At 43.3% G+C, this 17,873-nt stretch overlaps 1 protein-coding gene and 1 long non-coding RNA gene across 8 annotated transcripts; one reads left to right on the forward strand and one right to left on the reverse strand.

The window, feature by feature from the left end:
* The first annotated feature begins 7,193 nt into the window (after nt 1-7,193).
* LOC147996470 (uncharacterized) lies at nt 7,194-9,064 on the forward strand. The gene is made up of 2 exons (XR_015676700.1): nt 7,194-7,293; nt 8,580-9,064. It is a non-coding gene; the product is annotated as an uncharacterized LOC147996470 (long non-coding RNA).
* Nucleotides 9,065-9,363: 299 nt separating this feature from the next.
* Dclre1b (DNA cross-link repair 1B) lies at nt 9,364-17,853 on the reverse strand. Of its 7 annotated transcripts, none has more exon segments than NM_001025687.2 (5): nt 9,364-12,611; nt 15,842-16,024; nt 16,502-16,667; nt 17,357-17,659; nt 17,783-17,845. In NM_001025687.2, coding segments are annotated over 4 exon segments (1,626 nt in total). In that variant the 5' UTR covers nt 17,546-17,659; nt 17,783-17,845; the 3' UTR covers nt 9,364-11,523.
* Nucleotides 17,854-17,873: the final 20 nt, after the last annotated feature.

Here is a 17,873-nt window from a genome sequence, read left to right on the forward strand (position 1 = left end):
CATTCTCATTGGCACTGTCACCTGTCTGTTTATTTGAACCTTTCTTTTCTTCACCTAATTTCTCTCTATTTTCCTTGTTCTTAACTCAGTTTTTCAATCTGTCTCAGTCTTCGGGGAACTTTCTTTTTTCTTTTTCTTTCTTTCTTTTTTTTTTTTTTTTTTTTTCGGAGCTGGAGACCAAACCCAGGGTCTTGCGCTTAGGCAAGCGCTCGACCACTGAGCTAAATCCCCAACCCCTTTGGGAAACTTTTGAAATTCTAGTATTTTTCCTCACTAATGCCACTCACTCATTCATCCAACAACCTGCTTTATGCCAGATACCCTGGATACCAGTTCAGATCAAAGATGAGTAAGATACGGTCTTTTCCCTCCTAGAGGGAAAAGTGAAGAAAAATGACACACAGATATACATGACTTGAATAATAGAGTCAGAGAAGACCATCAGAGAAGAAAATATCTAAGCATGTTTCAGTCAACAAAGCTTCAAAGTTTAGTGTAGCTACGGTCTGTTTTCCATCCAACAAATTATACAATATCTCCCGTGTGAGGGAGATTGCTGGAAATTAAAGAGGAAACAGCACAGCCTGTACACTAAAGGGACTAACTGGATATGGAACTGGTAAGGCAAGTAGACTCGGATTTTGAAAAGTGGAGGCTTGATCAGAGGAGCAGTATGTGGTGTGAGGTGGAGTGGGGGAAAGACTGCAGAAAGGAGTAGAACAAGTGTTTCTTCCCAGACAGGAATGGAGCAGCTGGAGGAGTGGGGCTAAAGTGGAGTAAAACCTGTAGTCAGTGCTTCAGGTACAAAGTTACTTCCAGTCAGACCTGGTGGCACAGGCCTGTAATCTCAGCACTTAGGAGGTAGCTTTAGGAAGATCTGGAGTTCAAGCTACTTGAGACCTAATCTCAAAAACTAACACTCTTTTGTTTTGTGTTGTTTTTTAAAAGTCACTTCCCAGGAAGCAGAGACAAGATAATCTCTGTGGATTTGAGCTAAGCCTGGTCTACACAGAAAGTTCAAAGTCAGCTAGAGCTCAAGGTGAGATCCAGTCTCAAAAGAGCACTCAGAGAACTTTGACTTCTATTCTGAGTGATACCTTTAGAGCATTTCAGCAGAGAACCAGTGTGATCTGAAGTAAGCCGAGCCTGATGCAGGGACTGGACCGTGTGTTTGGGGAGCAGACAGGAGCAAGGGTGGAAGCAGGGTGAGCGCTTAGGAGAGGACTGCTGTGGCTTAGTGAAGACACAAGGTTTCTTGGACAAGGGTGGTAGCGGTGAACTGGTAAGAGCAGGAAGATTTAAGATTGCCTCCAAGTAGAGCTCACAGAATTTTCTGGCTGTGTGGGTAGGAAAGGAAATGGAAGAGAAAGGACTAAATTCTTGCCTGATGGCTGGCACGCACCTTTAATGTTGGCACCCAGGATGAAAAGGTGGGTGATCTCTGTTGAGCTGAAGGCAAGCCTGATTTACATAACATGTTTGAGGCTACCGGATTATACAGAGAGACTCATTGAAAATAATATGAAAACAGCACAGCAACAATTCAATGAATTCTAGGGTAGAAAGATGGCAATCTATGGTTAAGAGCACTTGCTTTTGCAGAGGACACAGAATCAGTTCCCAGAACCACATGGGAACTCACAATCATCTGTAACTCCAGTTTCAGGGGCTCTAATGCCCTCTACTGCTCCCCATCTGGCACCAAGCATAAATACATGCTGCAAAAAAACACATTTTTTAAAAATTTATACTATTTTACGTATTTATTTACTTTTTTTTTTTTGGAAAGATTTGTACTCCAGACTGGCTTAGAATTCACAGAGATCCTCATGTCTCTGTTTCCTGAAGACAGGGATTAAAGGCATACACCACCTTGCCTGGACTAAAAACAATAAACAAACAAACAAAGTGAAAGAATGAGAAATGGACTCCATTAGAGAAGCATAATGGGACTGGTCAGCAGTGTGGAAGGCCATTTTAATGTGTGATTATGACATTAACTGGCCTTGATAGCACAAGCCTGGAATCCCAGACTCAGGGTCTAAGGAAGGAGGATCATGAGTTTGAGACAAGCCTAAACTGCCTGATGAGATTCTGTATCAAGGCAGACACAGAAAGCTGGAGAGATGGCTCAGCAGAGGACTGGGTTTGATTTCAAGAATTCACATGGTGGCTCACAACATGAGACTCCAGTTCCAGGAGTTCCAAAGCTACCTTCTGGTCTCTGAGGGCACCAGCACATATGTTGGGGCACAGGCATATATATGTTAAGGCAAAATACCCACACATATAAATATAACAAATTTTAAAAATTAAGAAAAGACTAAAGAAAGGAAGGAAAGTGAGAGACAGGAAGGAGGGAGGAAGAAAAAAAAAGGTAGGAGGGAAAGAAGGAAGGAAGGAGAGGAGAAAGAAAGGCTTTTTTGAGGCTAGCTATGGTGGTACCCAGTTGTAACCTAAGCACTCAGTTGTCTGAGGCAGAAAGATAGCAAGTTCAGAGACACATGGCAAGATTTGTTGTGTGTCCCTGTATACATACATTTGTTTAATATCAGGTATTTTCCTCAATTTCTTGCCATCTTATTTTTGAGACAGGATTTTTCACTGAACTTGGAACTAGACTGGATGGCCAGCAAGTCTTGAGATCTGTCTGTCTCCACCTTCCTGGTACTGGGATTACAAGCACATGTTACCACATTCTATCATGCTTGGGCACTGGAGTTCTAAACTCAGGGTTCATGTCTAGGACTTCACTGACCGAGCCATTTCCCAAGACCTTGTTTTAAAATAAAAATAGCTTGGATAAGTTATTTCTCCAAAAAGATCCGGGTACTCCAGTGAAGGCAGAGTAGATGGTATGATTTGTCCAGATGTAGTGTCTTTTTCAAGGGAAGGGTATTTTTATAAGAGGAACCAAGGGAATGGCGTAATCCTGATATATCATGGGATACAGTCAAGTAAAGACAGGAATTGAGGCTTTCAGTAGAGTTATGAGAGTAAAACATTGACCATGCAGGTACTTGAGCAGATCAACTGGGAGAAAAAAAAGGTTTCAAGTTGAAGTTCCAGGTATAGACCAATTCCTGTTAATGACAGGGTGGTGAAGAGAGATAAGAGCTTTAGAGAAGAAGTCAAGGAACCTGAGCATTCACAGCACTAGCGTCATCCAGAATGATGAGCGCTATGAAGAAAAAAGGTCTGAGTCAGTGAGTCAGGTCATAATAAGCAAGGAGAGGCAAGGATGGTCATCTAGCCAGAAGGCAGCCACTCGAAGAAGATATATAAAGGTGGAAGTCAGGAAGCAGCAAGGGACGCTCTGGGGAGAGAAAAGTGGTTCCTACATTTTGTGAGAGACAGGTAAGGGTAAGATTGGCCTTCATGTAGGTCAGGCTGGCCTCAAACCTAGGATGTGGCTGAGGATGACCTTGAATTCTTGATCCCATTGCTTCTGCCTCTCAAGTGCTGGAATCAAAGAATGTTCTACCACATCTGGCAAAATGGCGTGTCTTTGAAAGGCTGGACTGAAAGCAGTGTGCTCAGAGAGAGTCCTGCAATTTAGGTACAGGAGGTAAATGAGATTATAAGATACTGAAGACACAGAAAAATCCACTTCTCAGAGTAAGACCTGAGAGTCTGGTGAAAGAAGGGATAGGTGAGGATAAGACCTTAAAGACTTGGGTTTCTGGGTGGCTGTTTATAAGTTGGGCTGGAAAGTACAGAAGTATTTAATTCTGCCATACTTTGGATGAGAGTGGGCAACCATACTTATTTCTATTTTTCAAGGATATTGCTTGAGTGTCATGGCTTGGTATTCTTGATTTCCTCCTAAGGCTTCATGTGTTGCAAGAGCTTGAGTCATAAGGCTTGGAATAAGCTCTGAGGAACACAGAAAGAGGGACCAAGGACATATGGAAATTAAAAGCAGCTTTGATGGTGCCACAAGCTAAAGTCTGTGGTGATACTAGTTGTGTAGCTTCGGTGAGTGGTGGCACCATCCTCATGTAGGAGTTAGAAAAAGAAAACCAGAACTGATTCAAAGCTAATAATTTACAAAGATGATAAAGACCCTATAATAAAATTCTAAAGGCCTTAGAGCCATATTAAGCATCCCTGTTCTAAAATGTTCATCCCGGCCTGCTCTGCTCTGGGTTACTCTAGACTTGGGGTCTCTCTCCGACCTACCATTGTTCTGTTTGCTCCTGGCTTTGTCTGAGGATTTTCCAGTTAAACTTACTCACCATATTAACACTGAAATCGTTCCAATCCTTTTCTACTTGGACAAATGAATCCTTGACTGCTTTAGGTAACAGCCCCACTGGTTATAATGACTAACCTAAATGCAGTCAGATATGTTCTATTATTGAAAGAGATTCAATAAACTGTCCAGAAAAGGAAACAAGGTCAAGATTTGGTGAAACTCTTGTGATCTAGTGGACCATGGATATGTTTAGAGACAAGAAAGCAGGGGCTAGACATGGCTCAGCTGTTATGAGCATTTGCCTCCCTTCCAGGAGACTCCAGTCCATCTCCAGAGCCTTTGTTCTGCAACTCACAACTCCCTGTAACCCCAGTTCTAGAGAGGTCAATGCCTCTGGCCTCTGTAAGTACTCATGTGTCCACATACTGAAAAATAAACATAATTTAAAATAATAAAGAAAACACAGTCAAACACAAATGAGAGTGAAGTTAGAGGGGGATTACTAGTAATAGTGTGGTCGAGAGGCAACTAAACCATTCTGAGAACCCCTCATAGGCAGTGTAGACTCTGATGACAAGGATAACTAAGAGAAGCACAATCAGTGCAGGTGGGATGCCCTAGGGAAGAGAGAGAGAAAGCACCAGGAACTCCTGACAAAGAAGTTTCTGTGGGGTTCTTTGGGAGACGAGCAATGAACAGACAACTCAGTGGTAGCAGCAAAAAACATGCATGTGGATTCTCACACAGAACTACAAGAGCCATGTGTGGTGGTGCACACCTTTAGTCCCAGTGCTATGGAGGCTGATTGAGGCAGGTGGATCTCAGAGGCCACCCTTGTGTCCCAGGACAGTCAGGGCTATAGAGAGAAACACTGACTTGAAAAAAACCAACCAACTAAACAAACAAAAACCCAAAAAACCAACCAACCAACCAACCAACAAACCTATAAACCTCATCAAGAGTGCAAAAAGTAGGGCTAGAGGGTTGGCTCAAAGGTTAAAAGCACTTGCATTTCTCACAAAGGACCCAGATTCAATTCCCAGCACCCACAGGGAGGTTCACCTCTTCTTCAGTGTAATGGTTTGTATATACTTGGCCCAGAGAGTGGCACTATTAGAAGGTGTGCCCATGTTGGAGTGGGTGTGTCACTGTGGTAATGGGCTTAAGACCTTCACCACCCTAGCTGCCTGGAAGTCAGTCAGTCTTCCACTAGCAGTCTTCAGATGAAGATGTAGAACTCTCAGCTCTGCCTGCACCATCGTCTGCTTAGATGTTGCCATGCTCCTGCCTTGATGATAATGGACTGAACCTCTGAACCTGTAAGCCAGCCCCAATTAAATGTTGTCCTTTATAAGACTTGCCATGGTCGGGGTTGGGGATTTAGCTCAGTGGTAGAGCACTTGCCTAGGAAGCGCAAGGCCCTGGGTTCGGTCCCCAGCTCCGAAAAAAAGAACCAAAAAAAAAAAAAAAAAAAAAAAAAAAAAGACTTGCCATGGTCATGGTGTCTCTTCACAGCAGTAAAACCCTAAGACAGAAATTAGAACCAGGGATTCAGGTATTGCTGTGATAGGCCTGACCTTGGTTTTGTTTGGAAGATTTTGGATTTGGGGACTTTGGATTTGGAAAGCCATGGAATGTTTTAAGTGGGGATTAATGAGCTATCCTAGTAGGAATATGGAAGGCTTCGTTGCTGTGAGTGATTTGAACTGGGCAGACCCAGCCCAAGAGATTTCAGTGGAGAAAAACTTTAGCATGTAGCCTAGAGACTGCTTTTGTGGTATTTTGGTTAAGAATGTGACTACTTTTTGTCCTTGTCTGAAGAGTCTGCCTGAGGAGACTCAGATTAATTGCATTGACAAAGGAAATCTCAGAAATGCCCATCATAGATTTTGTTATGTGGTTGAGTCTCATGAAGAGCATTTTAAACAAGCAGAGCAAGCAGAGAAAGGAAAGATAAAATGTGGTTTGAGAATTAAAGGGGCACCAGGAAGTGAAATGGAGCTGAATCCTGTGTCAAGGAGATAGCAGATTGAGGGATTTAGCTTCCCAGCTAAATTTAGATCCAGGCATGGTGGAACATGACTTTAATCCCAGCATTACAGGAGACAGAGCCATGCAGATCTCTGAATTCAACCTACAGATCAAAATCCAGGACAGCTGAGTTTAGACAGTGAAGGAGTTAGAAAATAGGAAGCTAGTGATAATGTAATAGAACAAGGGGGCTGTGTTCCAGTCCCAGAGAGTAGCAGAACACAGAAGCTTCCACCATGTGGTTCTGGCTTTAGAGTGAAAAAAGCTACTACCGGGACAATTGATGCTGGTTAGCTGGAGCTTAGAAATTAGTGGTCATTAAGAAGAGACCAGCATCACTGAGGTGAAATCCTCTGGGAAGTGTTTTCTGAAAGCACAAAAAGCTGTGTTCCAGAGAGAGCCAAGGTTGTAATTCGTGCTGCAGCTGTACTTGGTAAGGTGTAAGAGTTACCCAGGTGGTACTGGTTTTGAAGGCATGAAGGGGTCATGAAGAGCAGCTGAGGCTTGGCACTGTGAGAGGCCATGGAAGGCCATTGGTGAAGGTGCAGCCTTAGTTGCAGTTGACTGCCTAGGATTAAAGGGGTCATGCAAAGAATTTGAGGCTTGGAACCAAGAAGAGAGCCTATGAGAGGCTATTGGTGAAGCCTAGTTGCAACAGAAGACCCTAGTGTATTGAAGATGCCAGTGCGATGGAATGATCACCCAGAACAGCAGCAGCAGTGGAGTGGATCAACCTGAGCTTAGAGTGCTACAAAGGGCAGAGCTAGAGAAGTGACATCAGTCCTTTGGAGAAGCCCAGATTATGTGTGGATTCCAGACATTGAAACAAGAAGCTGTAACACTGAAGTTGCCTTGGAGATTCCAAGATGTTTGAGATGCCAGAGCCCTGGGCTATCTGCTGAGGAAAGCTGCTAACAGTGAGTGGACCCACCCCAGGAGAAAGAAGTTTGTTGCAGTCAACAAAGATAAAAAAGGAACTGGAGATCTGAAGGCCACTTTGACATCAGCCATGGAGATGCAGAGTTTGGAGTTTGCTGGTTTCCTGTCTTGCCCTGGGGATTACAGTTAAGTGATTGGATGAATCTCAGAAGAGACTTTGAACTTTGAATTTTTAACATTGTGGAGACTGCTATAGACAATGAGGACTTTTAAAGTTGGACTAAATGTATTTTGCATTATGCTATGTTTAGGTATGACCCCCATAGACTCATATGTTTGGACAAGCCTATGGGAACCAGGGAGGAGAATGTAATGTTGTATATACTCGGCCCCAGGTGTGCCCCTGTTGGAGTGGGTGTGTCACTGTGGTAATGGGCTTAAGACCTTCACCACCCTAGCCGCCTGGAAGTCAGTCAGTCTTCCACTAGCAGTCTTCAGATGAAGATGTAGAACTCTCAGCTCTGCCTGCACCATTGCCTGCCTAGATGTTGCCATGTTCCTGCCTTGATGATAATGGACTGAGCCCCTAAGCCTGTAAGCCAGTCCCAATTAAATGCTGTCCTTGCCATGACTTGCCATGGTCATGGGGTCTCTTCACAGCAGTAAAACCCTAACCAAGACACTCAGGTACTAGGCACACATGTGATGAATGGACATACATGCAGGCAAAACACTCATACACAGAATAATAATATAAACTTAAAAAATGCAGAACTATCTCCCTGGGAGCTGCCTTTGGAGAACCCAAGTCAGAACCACTTTTCTAAAAAACAAGAGAGCAACAAGCCAACTGGCATGTATCCTATTTCCTACCATGAAGGGCAGTCTAGGTCAGTAGTGAGAGATGGTCCTTCAAAGCCTACCAGGAAGATTTCTTTTCTCCCTGTAAAGGAAGTTGAGCCTGTGGAAAAATACAAGTTCTCCCACTGATCATGAAGCAAGACACTAACGAATCTGTAGGGAATTGTTTTGTGGTGCACCCCCCCCTCCCCCGCTGCCCCAGGCACCTTCCAGTCTAATTGTAGGATTGTCATGTATCTGGGGGTGGGGAGGATGGGTCATTCTTAGACTCTAAAAATAAGAAAATTTTAATTGGTGACTTACAGATAGATGGGACACAGTGTTGTTAAATGTGAGAGTTCTGAGAAATCAAAGCAATTGCCTGTTTCTATTATGTCAGACCTTTTTATTTTAGTAAAATGGTACCGTATTTTCTCATCATTAAAGCATAAAAATAATACCCCAAACTAATTCCTCAAAGCCGTTCCTTCTGCTCCCACCTGCATTCGTATGGATGCGTTTCCAAGGAACATGTATGACACAGCATGTACTAAAAATGGGTAGGCCCCTTTGCTGCTAGAAGATAACAGTATGGTGGCCCTGATGCTAGGACCTCCTTTATCTCTTCCAGGCACCTGTGGCTCAAGCAGAAGTGAGAGACCTAAAGAAGCTTTAGAGAAGTGTAAGCAGGAAACATTACTTATTCCCAAACATGTCGACAAAACAAATGGACTTGTGTGTTAACGTGTCTGTCATCTTAGTGATTTTGTCTGAACTTGCTACCTTCTGCAGAAATAATGGAAATTTTTCTGGATGGTTTTGTCACGATTTGCATCAAGAATGGAAAACAGTAATTCTTTAATTCCAATAATAATTTACTCTAAGGATATAAATTAAAATGCAACATAGATGCATAAATATGTTCATAGTAGGTTGGAACTGTGGCTCACTGGCAGGGGATCTGCCTGTCATGCTCAGTGCTCTGGAGTTTAATCCCCAGTACGGTCAGAAGATCATTGTAATACGAGTAATCAAGAATAGTTTAAAGGGGGGGCTGGGGATTTAGCTCAGTGGTAGAGCGCTTACCTAGGAAGCGCAAGGCCCTGGGTTCGGTCCCCAGCTCCGGAAAAAAAAGAACCAAAAAAAAAAAAAAAAAAAAAAAAAAAGAATAGTTTAAAGGGGCTGGAGATGGCTCAGCAGTTAAAAACATTTGTTGCTCTTGGAGAGGATCCCCACGTTGTTTCCAGTACACATATGGCAGTTCATAGCCATCCATAACACCAATTCCAGGGGATTCAACACTCTATGTTGATTTCCAGGGGCATCAGTCATGCATGTACAGCACATAACATACACAGAGGGAAAACCATTTAAGTAAACCTAAAAAAGACTTTAAAAAATAAACACTACATGAATGTTGAATAATATGAGAATGATTTATTAACATGTAGTTACATCCTATTAACAAAGCATTTTTTATAATGGCACTTTGAGTTCCAATTAAGGAATTAAGGAATCATATACAGTGTTATCTTATGGCCCCCCTTTTAGTATTGTTCATAGGCAAGCATGGCAACCAGCTGGAGGACAGCTTTATTGACTCAGTTCTCCTTCACTTTTATGTGGGTTCTGGGGATTGAATCTAGTTCACCAGTTTGTGTGACAAGTGCTTTTACCCACTGAGCCATCTCCCTGGCCCCCTTCAAAACATTATTTAAAAATTTTTATTTATGTGTATTGTGTGAGACCATACAAGTTTTTGTGCAGTTATTCACAGAGGTCAGAAGGTGAAAGACCCCTGGAACTTGAGTTATGGTCAACCCAATGAAGGTGCTGGGAACCAAAGTCAGGTCTTCAAGAGCAGCACATTAAGAGCTCTTAACCACTTGGCCATCTGTTCTGCACCCTTTGTGTGTGTGCACATGTGTGAAATATCCTACTTCTGAAAATGTACAGATTTTACACATATCCTCAGAAAGACTAGAAAAATGCTCATCAACTAGTCTACGTGGAAAACATTTAACTTTGTGTTTTCATAGAAAATTGTTTTGAAGATTGCCTCTTTTTTTTGGCACTCAGGATAGAATCCAGAATTTCAGTTTGCTAAGCACCCATCCTACCAGAGCTAGACTTTTAGCTACGAAAACCAATATTTGAAATACTGTCATGTGCCAGGCAATGAGCTAGGGAATTTTACCAATAGTCTGCATAGCAATCATGGGAGGTAGATATCTCAGCCCCCACATTGCAGCTGAGTAAGGCTCATCTATTCAAACAATTTGCCATGTGCCCTGGATTCCAGCCAATGTCTAGGTTTCCTGTTGAACCACATGCCTCACCTGCTGCAGTTCCTATGAAGCCCTTAGAGGTTTATAGGAAGGTCACTGACAAAAACAGAACTGAGTACAGTGTGTCCGAGAGCAAAGTCTTATTTTGCTCAATAAACTCCACTTCTCCCTCCCAAAGTAGCAGAGCTCCTCCCTCCTTCCCAAGGGTGAGGCGACTTTCTTTATTGTTACTGCTCATGGTTCCAGGCCTAAGCTGCTCCTTGCCTGCACCCTCCCAGAGCACATTTCCTCATGGCTCTGCTATCAGCTGTCTTGCTTATTGGTTTGGCATTTTGTCAGGTTATGAGCAGGGCAGGGTAGAACTGCATACTCTGACCCGTTCCAGCCAGCTGGCTCCTTGGTCTCTCTCCCCTGGATACTAAAACAAACAAGCTCTGTGCTCTGGCTCCCTAATTCAAACTTGTGGGGGTGGGGGGAAAATCCCAGCTATGTGAACCATCAGAGGATATCTGGCAGCACATTTGATCTTCTGTAGCTTTAACAAAGCAGTGTCTGCAAGCATCCAGTAGCACTGACATGTTCTAAACCTTAATGTTCAGCTTGTCCCATGCGCCACCATGGTGCGTGGTGTCTAACCTCCAAACGGCTATGTTCCAGATGGAGGTCTCATGACAGTTACTAAACCCCTTCACGCAGGAGGAAGGTGTTATTTTCCTAACACTGTTTCAATGCCTTTTCATGGTTTCCTGTTCACTCCAAGAGGCAGAGACAGGAAGTTACTTGGGTAGGGTCATGTCACAGCGAGTCAGTGACAGTCAGGGTTAGAACATGCTGCTCTGCACCCCCACTTTATCCTCCAGCACTATAAATTACAGTCTGAAAATAAATAATGTAGACTTTTATCTGGAAAAAGGGTGATGGGAACTTGGGGACTGGGATATAACAAAGGAAATGACAACGGGACAAGCCTGATTCTTTTTGATTCAGACTCTAACAAAACAAAAAAACAAACAAACTTGATGCTGATAAAGGGTTGAGAAAAACTGGGTTAAACCAAGTGGAACAAATTAAATTGCTATGGAACTTCTAAGAACTTTCAATGTGCTTATGAACACTGAATAGTTTATATAATGAAAACTGTTTCTTAAATATAATAAAATTAAGCAATAAATGTACTATAAAACTAAGGGTTTCTTAGGCACCAGGACTTCATAAAAAGCTTTAGAAGAGCCACTCAGAGTGAGCCACAGGATTCTGTAAAGGAAGACACCAAGCCAACTCTTGCCACTAGACATCATCCACTGTGTTCATAACTGCAGGATTGTTACACTGCACTCTCTGGTGTTTTTCCACTTGCTGGTCAAAGTTCCTGGAGGAGAACCCTGCTTGGAGGAAATCCACTGGAGTAAGAAGGTATTTTAATGCCAGGCCCCCGGACTCAGGAGTTAGATGAGTGGTTCTGCTAATGTGAGTTGGGGGAGAACCACAGCTCATGCCATTGCTTTGCTTCCCTCTCGTTGGTGAGCCACTGCCTCCCCCTGACCACAATGGGGACCCTAAGCCAATTTCCTCCCTGGTTTCTGGAAAGGGAAACTCATCTACAGGCTGTAACTGCACTGAAAGTTCCAATGGGGCAGTCAACACAGTCGCCATCTTGTTGGAGTCACAGAAAAGAACTGGCTCATCACCTTCTTTTCTGCAGAAATCTGGGAACAACTGCTTCCTGGCCTGCAGAGGATGGGGGCAAAGCCTCGAAAGGCACCCAGCCCAGGGGGAGAGGCTTTCTTTTTTGTGTTTCTTTGAGTCTCTGTCAACTTTAACCTGATCAGCTTTCTCCTCAGGGGATTCAAACACAACACCCTGGGTTCTTGGCCTCTTTAGCCTCCTTTCTAACTGCCAAAACACATTTGTTTTCCTCGAGGAGGAACTCATGTATTGTTGCACAGAGTGTGGAATCAGAGGCATAGAGAGTCTAGGACTCAAGCTATCCTGAAAAAACTCTCCACAAGGCTGTTCACGGACTATGGGCACCACCTGGCAAGGCCTCAGAGCTGCAACAAATGCTCGAAGCTCAGAGTAGGATGAATGGTCAGAGTAAGGGATGCTGTAGATGCTGGGGTGAGGGCTTCGTATTTTCCGGCTTGTGGGGAAAATAGCAATGGTGGGGTGGGTCTGGTTCCACTGAAGCATGGCCGAATGGCAGATTTCCATGTGGTCCACAGCGTGGATTCGCCCAGCTTCTTCCTCCACTGTGAACACGTCTGCCAGGCCCAGCAGCTGTACCAACTCCAGGCGTTGAGGACTCAATACCACCCAGGTCTGAAACTCAAGGGCTAGCTGCTCCAGCAGTGATTCTTTTCCTAGACTATAGAGGCCTAAATTTTGTTCAGAGGGTTGAGAGAAGAGAAAGAAGAGAATGAAGCTATTAAAGACTCTTGATCAACCAAATGTTTAGCAAAAATACATAAAATCTATGTGGCAATCCAAGAAGTTTATCGATGCATTTAAGATATACAGCAGAAGCCTGTATGGCACCCAGGAATCCACCTAATTTTTTCAGTTCATCAAGAGAAAGCATGTACTAAGCACCAGGCACTGTGGAAACAGATTAAGGCTTCAGCTCTCCAGGGTCCCATCCAACTGCAGACTCAGAAACAAGGCAGTGCAGGGTAACTTCACACACAGGCACACTGTCATAAAAGGCACAGAAGAACAGCTGCAGGTGAGGAAATTAGGAAAAACTTCTGTACAATGGCAGATGACAACTGAGCCGCGTCCACTTTTGTGGATGGTGAGGAAAAGCTTACGTACTCCTTTGGGGTAAAGAACACCACACTTCCATCTGGTTGAAGATGTACAATCTAGAGGCTATTTATTTATCTATATCTACTAAGCCATGAAGTCCTGGGTCAGCTCAGGCTTTCCGTGGGCTCCCACAGGGTGCTTCTCTGGGCAGCACAGGTGGGTAGCTGACTGAAGCCAGCTCCTTTCCGCTCTGGCTTTTATTTTTCTGATCATTTTCCTTCACCTGTTCTGTATGTTGTCTCACTCCATACAGTGCTTTATGTGCTCAATATGTATCAATTCTCTTAGCAAGAATCTTATCTTTACCTTGGTGTTTACAACAATGCCAGCAGCATGCTGGGTAACACGACAGACTCTTTAGTTCTGCCATTGTAACACTTCTCCCTGCCTGAACATTCAAGTATAGACATGCCAAAGGAAATACTCCATGCTTTCCAACAGGCTTAGAGAGGCTCATACATCAGGTATGTTTCCTCGCTCCCTTTGTGCTTGTCATTTTTGCATATTAATAGAAGATGATTCTGGCTGAAAGGAAGCCAAGCTATTTCTTATAGGATGGATCAGTGTTAATCAGCAGAAACAGGGTACAGTGGAAAGCACTGTAAGAGGACCCGCCTGAGTGTCACTAAAGTAAAGATAAATAGTGAGATATATCACTAGAGGGGCAAGCCAAGATCTTTTGTTAGTGGACCTTTCAAATACTGAAAATTCTGTAGATGAAGTGGAGGTTGATGAACAGAATGAGGTAGGAAAGTGATAAATTTTAATCATCAGAATACTATGACTTTATAAAAAAATAATACAGTTGGATTGTCAAAGGCCTGGATGGGAAGTCAGAAGTAGAGGTTCCACCGAAAGGTACTCACATAGAAAGAAATGCAGACCTGAGCTTCAGCAATGGCTTGGTGACGGATATGGGAGCTGCTATTTAATAGCTGCTCTCAGACTTTACTGTTTCACAATTAAATTGTTAACTCCTTACAAAAATGTTTGTTTTACCTCTACTCCCTTTGATTATGATTGAGACAAAAATGTAGTTGGTTTTCTACTTTCTATACATCATCTTCCTTCTTTGGGTCCTTCCTTACAGGAAGCCCTCAAAGTCAGACACCATATTTTGTTCAGATTTATAGCCCTACCACCTACTAGATATGTGGTACATTTTTACAGGGCTTATTATATTTTTGCAAAATTAATCAATCCCTACCACAGGCTGTGCTGCTCTTGAGAAAATTCTGCATGTTAAACTTCAAGAATAGTCAGCAACAGTATTTCTTCATGAATAGTTATGCAATCCTGAGGGTAGGGAATATTTCTCAATCAGTTTGGTAGTTACCTTGGAAGGTACATAACTTTTTTATTATTTTTATTTAAGGCCAAATTTGAAACTCCTTTCAGAGTTGGGATACATGCTTTAAAATATTCATTTTCCTTTTTTAAGGATCTTTAATTTTAGGAACAAGCAAAGAACTTATTTAGAGCAAAATCTGTTACATTTCTTATAAGAAAAGCTAATTTTTATAAACTATCTCTTAAAAAGCAACTTCAAAAGAGTCCCAAAAATATGGTATACTACTGTGGACTCAGAACAAGCAAACAGCTATTTTTTTTAATGCTCCTATTTAAAGCATAGCAATCATAAATTCACTTAGCAAATATTTATTAAGTACTTCTTTTCCAGGCATTACATAGGCACTTGAGATAGAGCCCTAAGAAATAAAGAGCCCCATTATGGTAGGACCTACATTCTAGCAGAAAACAGTAAATTAAAAGGAATAAACATGGAAACTGTGAAATCTGTATTAAGAGACAATTAAGTGGAATATTGTTCCTCTTCCACTTAAAACCATTCAACAGCTCTTTATTGAGATTAGAATCAAGTTCAAAATAGCTCAATACCACTCAACCCCACTGCCTTTCCAGTCTCCTTGCATACTATGCACCTGTCACACTGGCTGCTGCTTCTGACAAAGCCTCCTCCTACTTTTCCTCTTAAAAATATTTATTTACTTTATTGTATATGTATGTGTGTGAGCCTGAGTATATATGTGTACCACATATGTTCAGGAGCCCTCAGAGGTGAGAAGAGGCATTGAATCCCCTGGAACTGAAGTTATAGATGGTTGCAAACCTCCTTGTAGGTGCTGGGAATTAAACCCGGGTCCTGCTGAAGAAAAGCCTGTGTTCTTTTTTTCTTTTTTCTTTTTTTCGGAGCTGGGGACCAAACCCAGGGCCTTGCGCTTGCTAGGCAAGCGCTCTACCACTGAGCTAAATCCCCAACCCCAAAGCCTGTGTTCTTAACCACTGAGCCGTCCCCTCCAGCCCTCTTAAGAATTTTTGTTTTCTGTTTTGTTTTGTTTTGTTTTTCAAGACAAGGTTTCTGTGTAGCCTTGGCTGTCCTGGAACTCACTCTGCCTGCCTCTGGAGTGCTGAGATTAAAGGGATGAGACACCACTGCCCAAACCTTAAGGGGTTCTTTAGGAGTTTGTTTAGGAGTTCACATTTGTGTGTGTGTGTGTGTGTGTGTGTGTGTGTGTGTACATTATGACGGACATAAGCAATGGCATATTTTAAAATGTACAGAATACACTGGGATGTGATAGTGGACCAAGCTGCTTCTGCCTCCTGCATGCTGGAATAAAAGGTGTGGGCCACCAAACCAGCTGGGAGGTTCAATTTTGAATAAGATAATCATTGTAGGTTTTGCAAGAAAGGTGAGACCTGCACAAAGACTTGAAAATAGTGAAGACCTTCCAAGAATTTAGATTCACTAAGCATGAATGGAAGAAAAAGGGCTCACCAATCTTTATGTTGTGTTGGGGGAACTGTCGGATTAGCTGGATAATCTGTTGAGTAGCTTCCTGTCGGGAAGGAAGAACAAGGGCTGGGTTGCAATTGGTGTTGTCTAGATATAAAGTATGAATCTGTTTCCCTAGTGTCAGAGCAGGCTCCTTCAGCATGGACGGTGTATATCGAAAATCACCTGAAAGAACAATATATGGCGTGTGAGAAGTGGGCAAAAACAAAGGCTAGAAGATAAGCCTCTCCTACCTTCAGTAACAGATGGGCATTGGTTACTAGTTATGCAAAAACTGTGTCCTGGCTCTGAACTGTACAGTTTAGCTTCTTTGTGAAAATGTCTCTATCCTACTCCTGGGGAGCTTGTTTGTTTACTGTTAAGAGACAGGGTTTCTCTACATAGGTTGGGTATCCTGGAACTCACTGAGCAGACCAGGCTGGCCTTGAACTTATAGAGATCAGTCTGCCTCTGCCTTCCAAGTACTGGGATTAAAGGTGTGCGCCAACATGCCTCTCTTGCTCTTGGGATTTTACTTAACAAAGGTTGGATGGTCAACGAGTAGGAAATCAGTTGGAAAGGGTTACTGTGCCTGTATGGGATAAAGCTATCTTTCTGGGTAAAGGTAGCTAGAAAGTGTGAGGGACGCCTTGGGAGGCTCACCTGTGTAGAGAATTGTTCCAAAGTATCCTTCAAAGAGAAACATGACAGAACCAGGACAGTGATTGGCATCTATGAGGGTTACAGTCATGGTTTCTTGTCCAATTTCATCTAGAGGTAATACATGGCTCTCACCAATCTCCAGAGCTCGGATCCACTGCTTAGACACCTGAGGAAAACAGTTGGTCACCCTAGTAACCGTAGACTCCTCTCCTGGATCAGGGACTAACATTCATCAAGGAAAGCTGACCAAGTTCTGAACCACTCTCATGTAGCAGTTATAAGAATTCCCAAGGAATCTCTCCTTCCTCTTCTGTCTCCCACCCTTTGTATAGATTTAAACTCAGATTCTGGAAACAGTCTAAATAAAGATTCTCAAACTTTCTATCACAACCTCAGCGCCATGGGTGGGAAACAACTGTCAGAAAAAATTCCGGTCTCATACCAACCACTTCTTCTGACTCAGACAAGATGAGATGTTAGACAATATGTGCTTTTATCTAGTACAGTAGATGAATTATTGGGGGTGGGTGATGAGTGTTGGGGATCTAACTTAGGGTTTTTGTACACATTAAACAAGTGCTCCATCAGTGAATTACATCCTCAGTCTGGTACATTTTTAAAAGCAAATTAGGAAAACTTTAGTGTTTATGAAAAGATAGGAGTTATTTTCCTGGTATAAACTTACAGATAAAAATCTCCAGTCAGTTAGCTAAGAAGCCAGTCTTATTCTGGCTCCCACATTTGTAAAAATCAGTCCTTATGTCTCCCACTCGGTGACCCCCAAGCTGTGAGAGATCAGAAGTCCCCACCCAGATTCCTGGACTAGGTTTCAGAGACCAAATCCAGTCCCAATACCTGCAGGCGACGATGCAAGAGGTGGGCAGTGATGGGAGAGCAGTAGAGGGGCCGTGCCCAAGTGCTAGACAGGCCCACCGTGTGGTCACAGTGCATGTGGGATAAGAAGAAGAGCCGCGCGGTACCAGCACGGCGCAGGCTCCAAAAATCCACAGCGATGGGTGTTTGGGGGATTACGACCCCGTTCATGGTGGCAGAGTTGAGGAGTCACCCAGTGGGGTCTTCGCGGGAACTGCACTCCTGGGTGAGGCTTCCACGACAGCGTCCCAACGACATGTGGATTCAAGAACAAGGCCAGAAGCCCTAAAGGAAAACCATCCCAGAAATGGAAGAAGTAGACAGGGTGAAGAAAAAGAGGGTGGCCGCGCTCGGGACAGCCAGGGTGGAAGCGCCCAACGCGGAAGAAGCCCGGAGAGCATTACTCACACCCGTGCGCGGGAGCTTAGGCCCAGTCCGCAACTTTGTCAAAGCGCGCGCGGCGGCGGGGAGACAGACTCTAGTAGCTGATTTCCGATGG

Source organism: Rattus norvegicus, chromosome 2 (assembly GCF_021556685.1).
Source record: "Rattus norvegicus strain SHRSP/BbbUtx chromosome 2, alternate assembly SHRSP_T2T, whole genome shotgun sequence".
Classification (NCBI taxonomy): domain Eukaryota; kingdom Metazoa; phylum Chordata; class Mammalia; order Rodentia; family Muridae; genus Rattus; species Rattus norvegicus.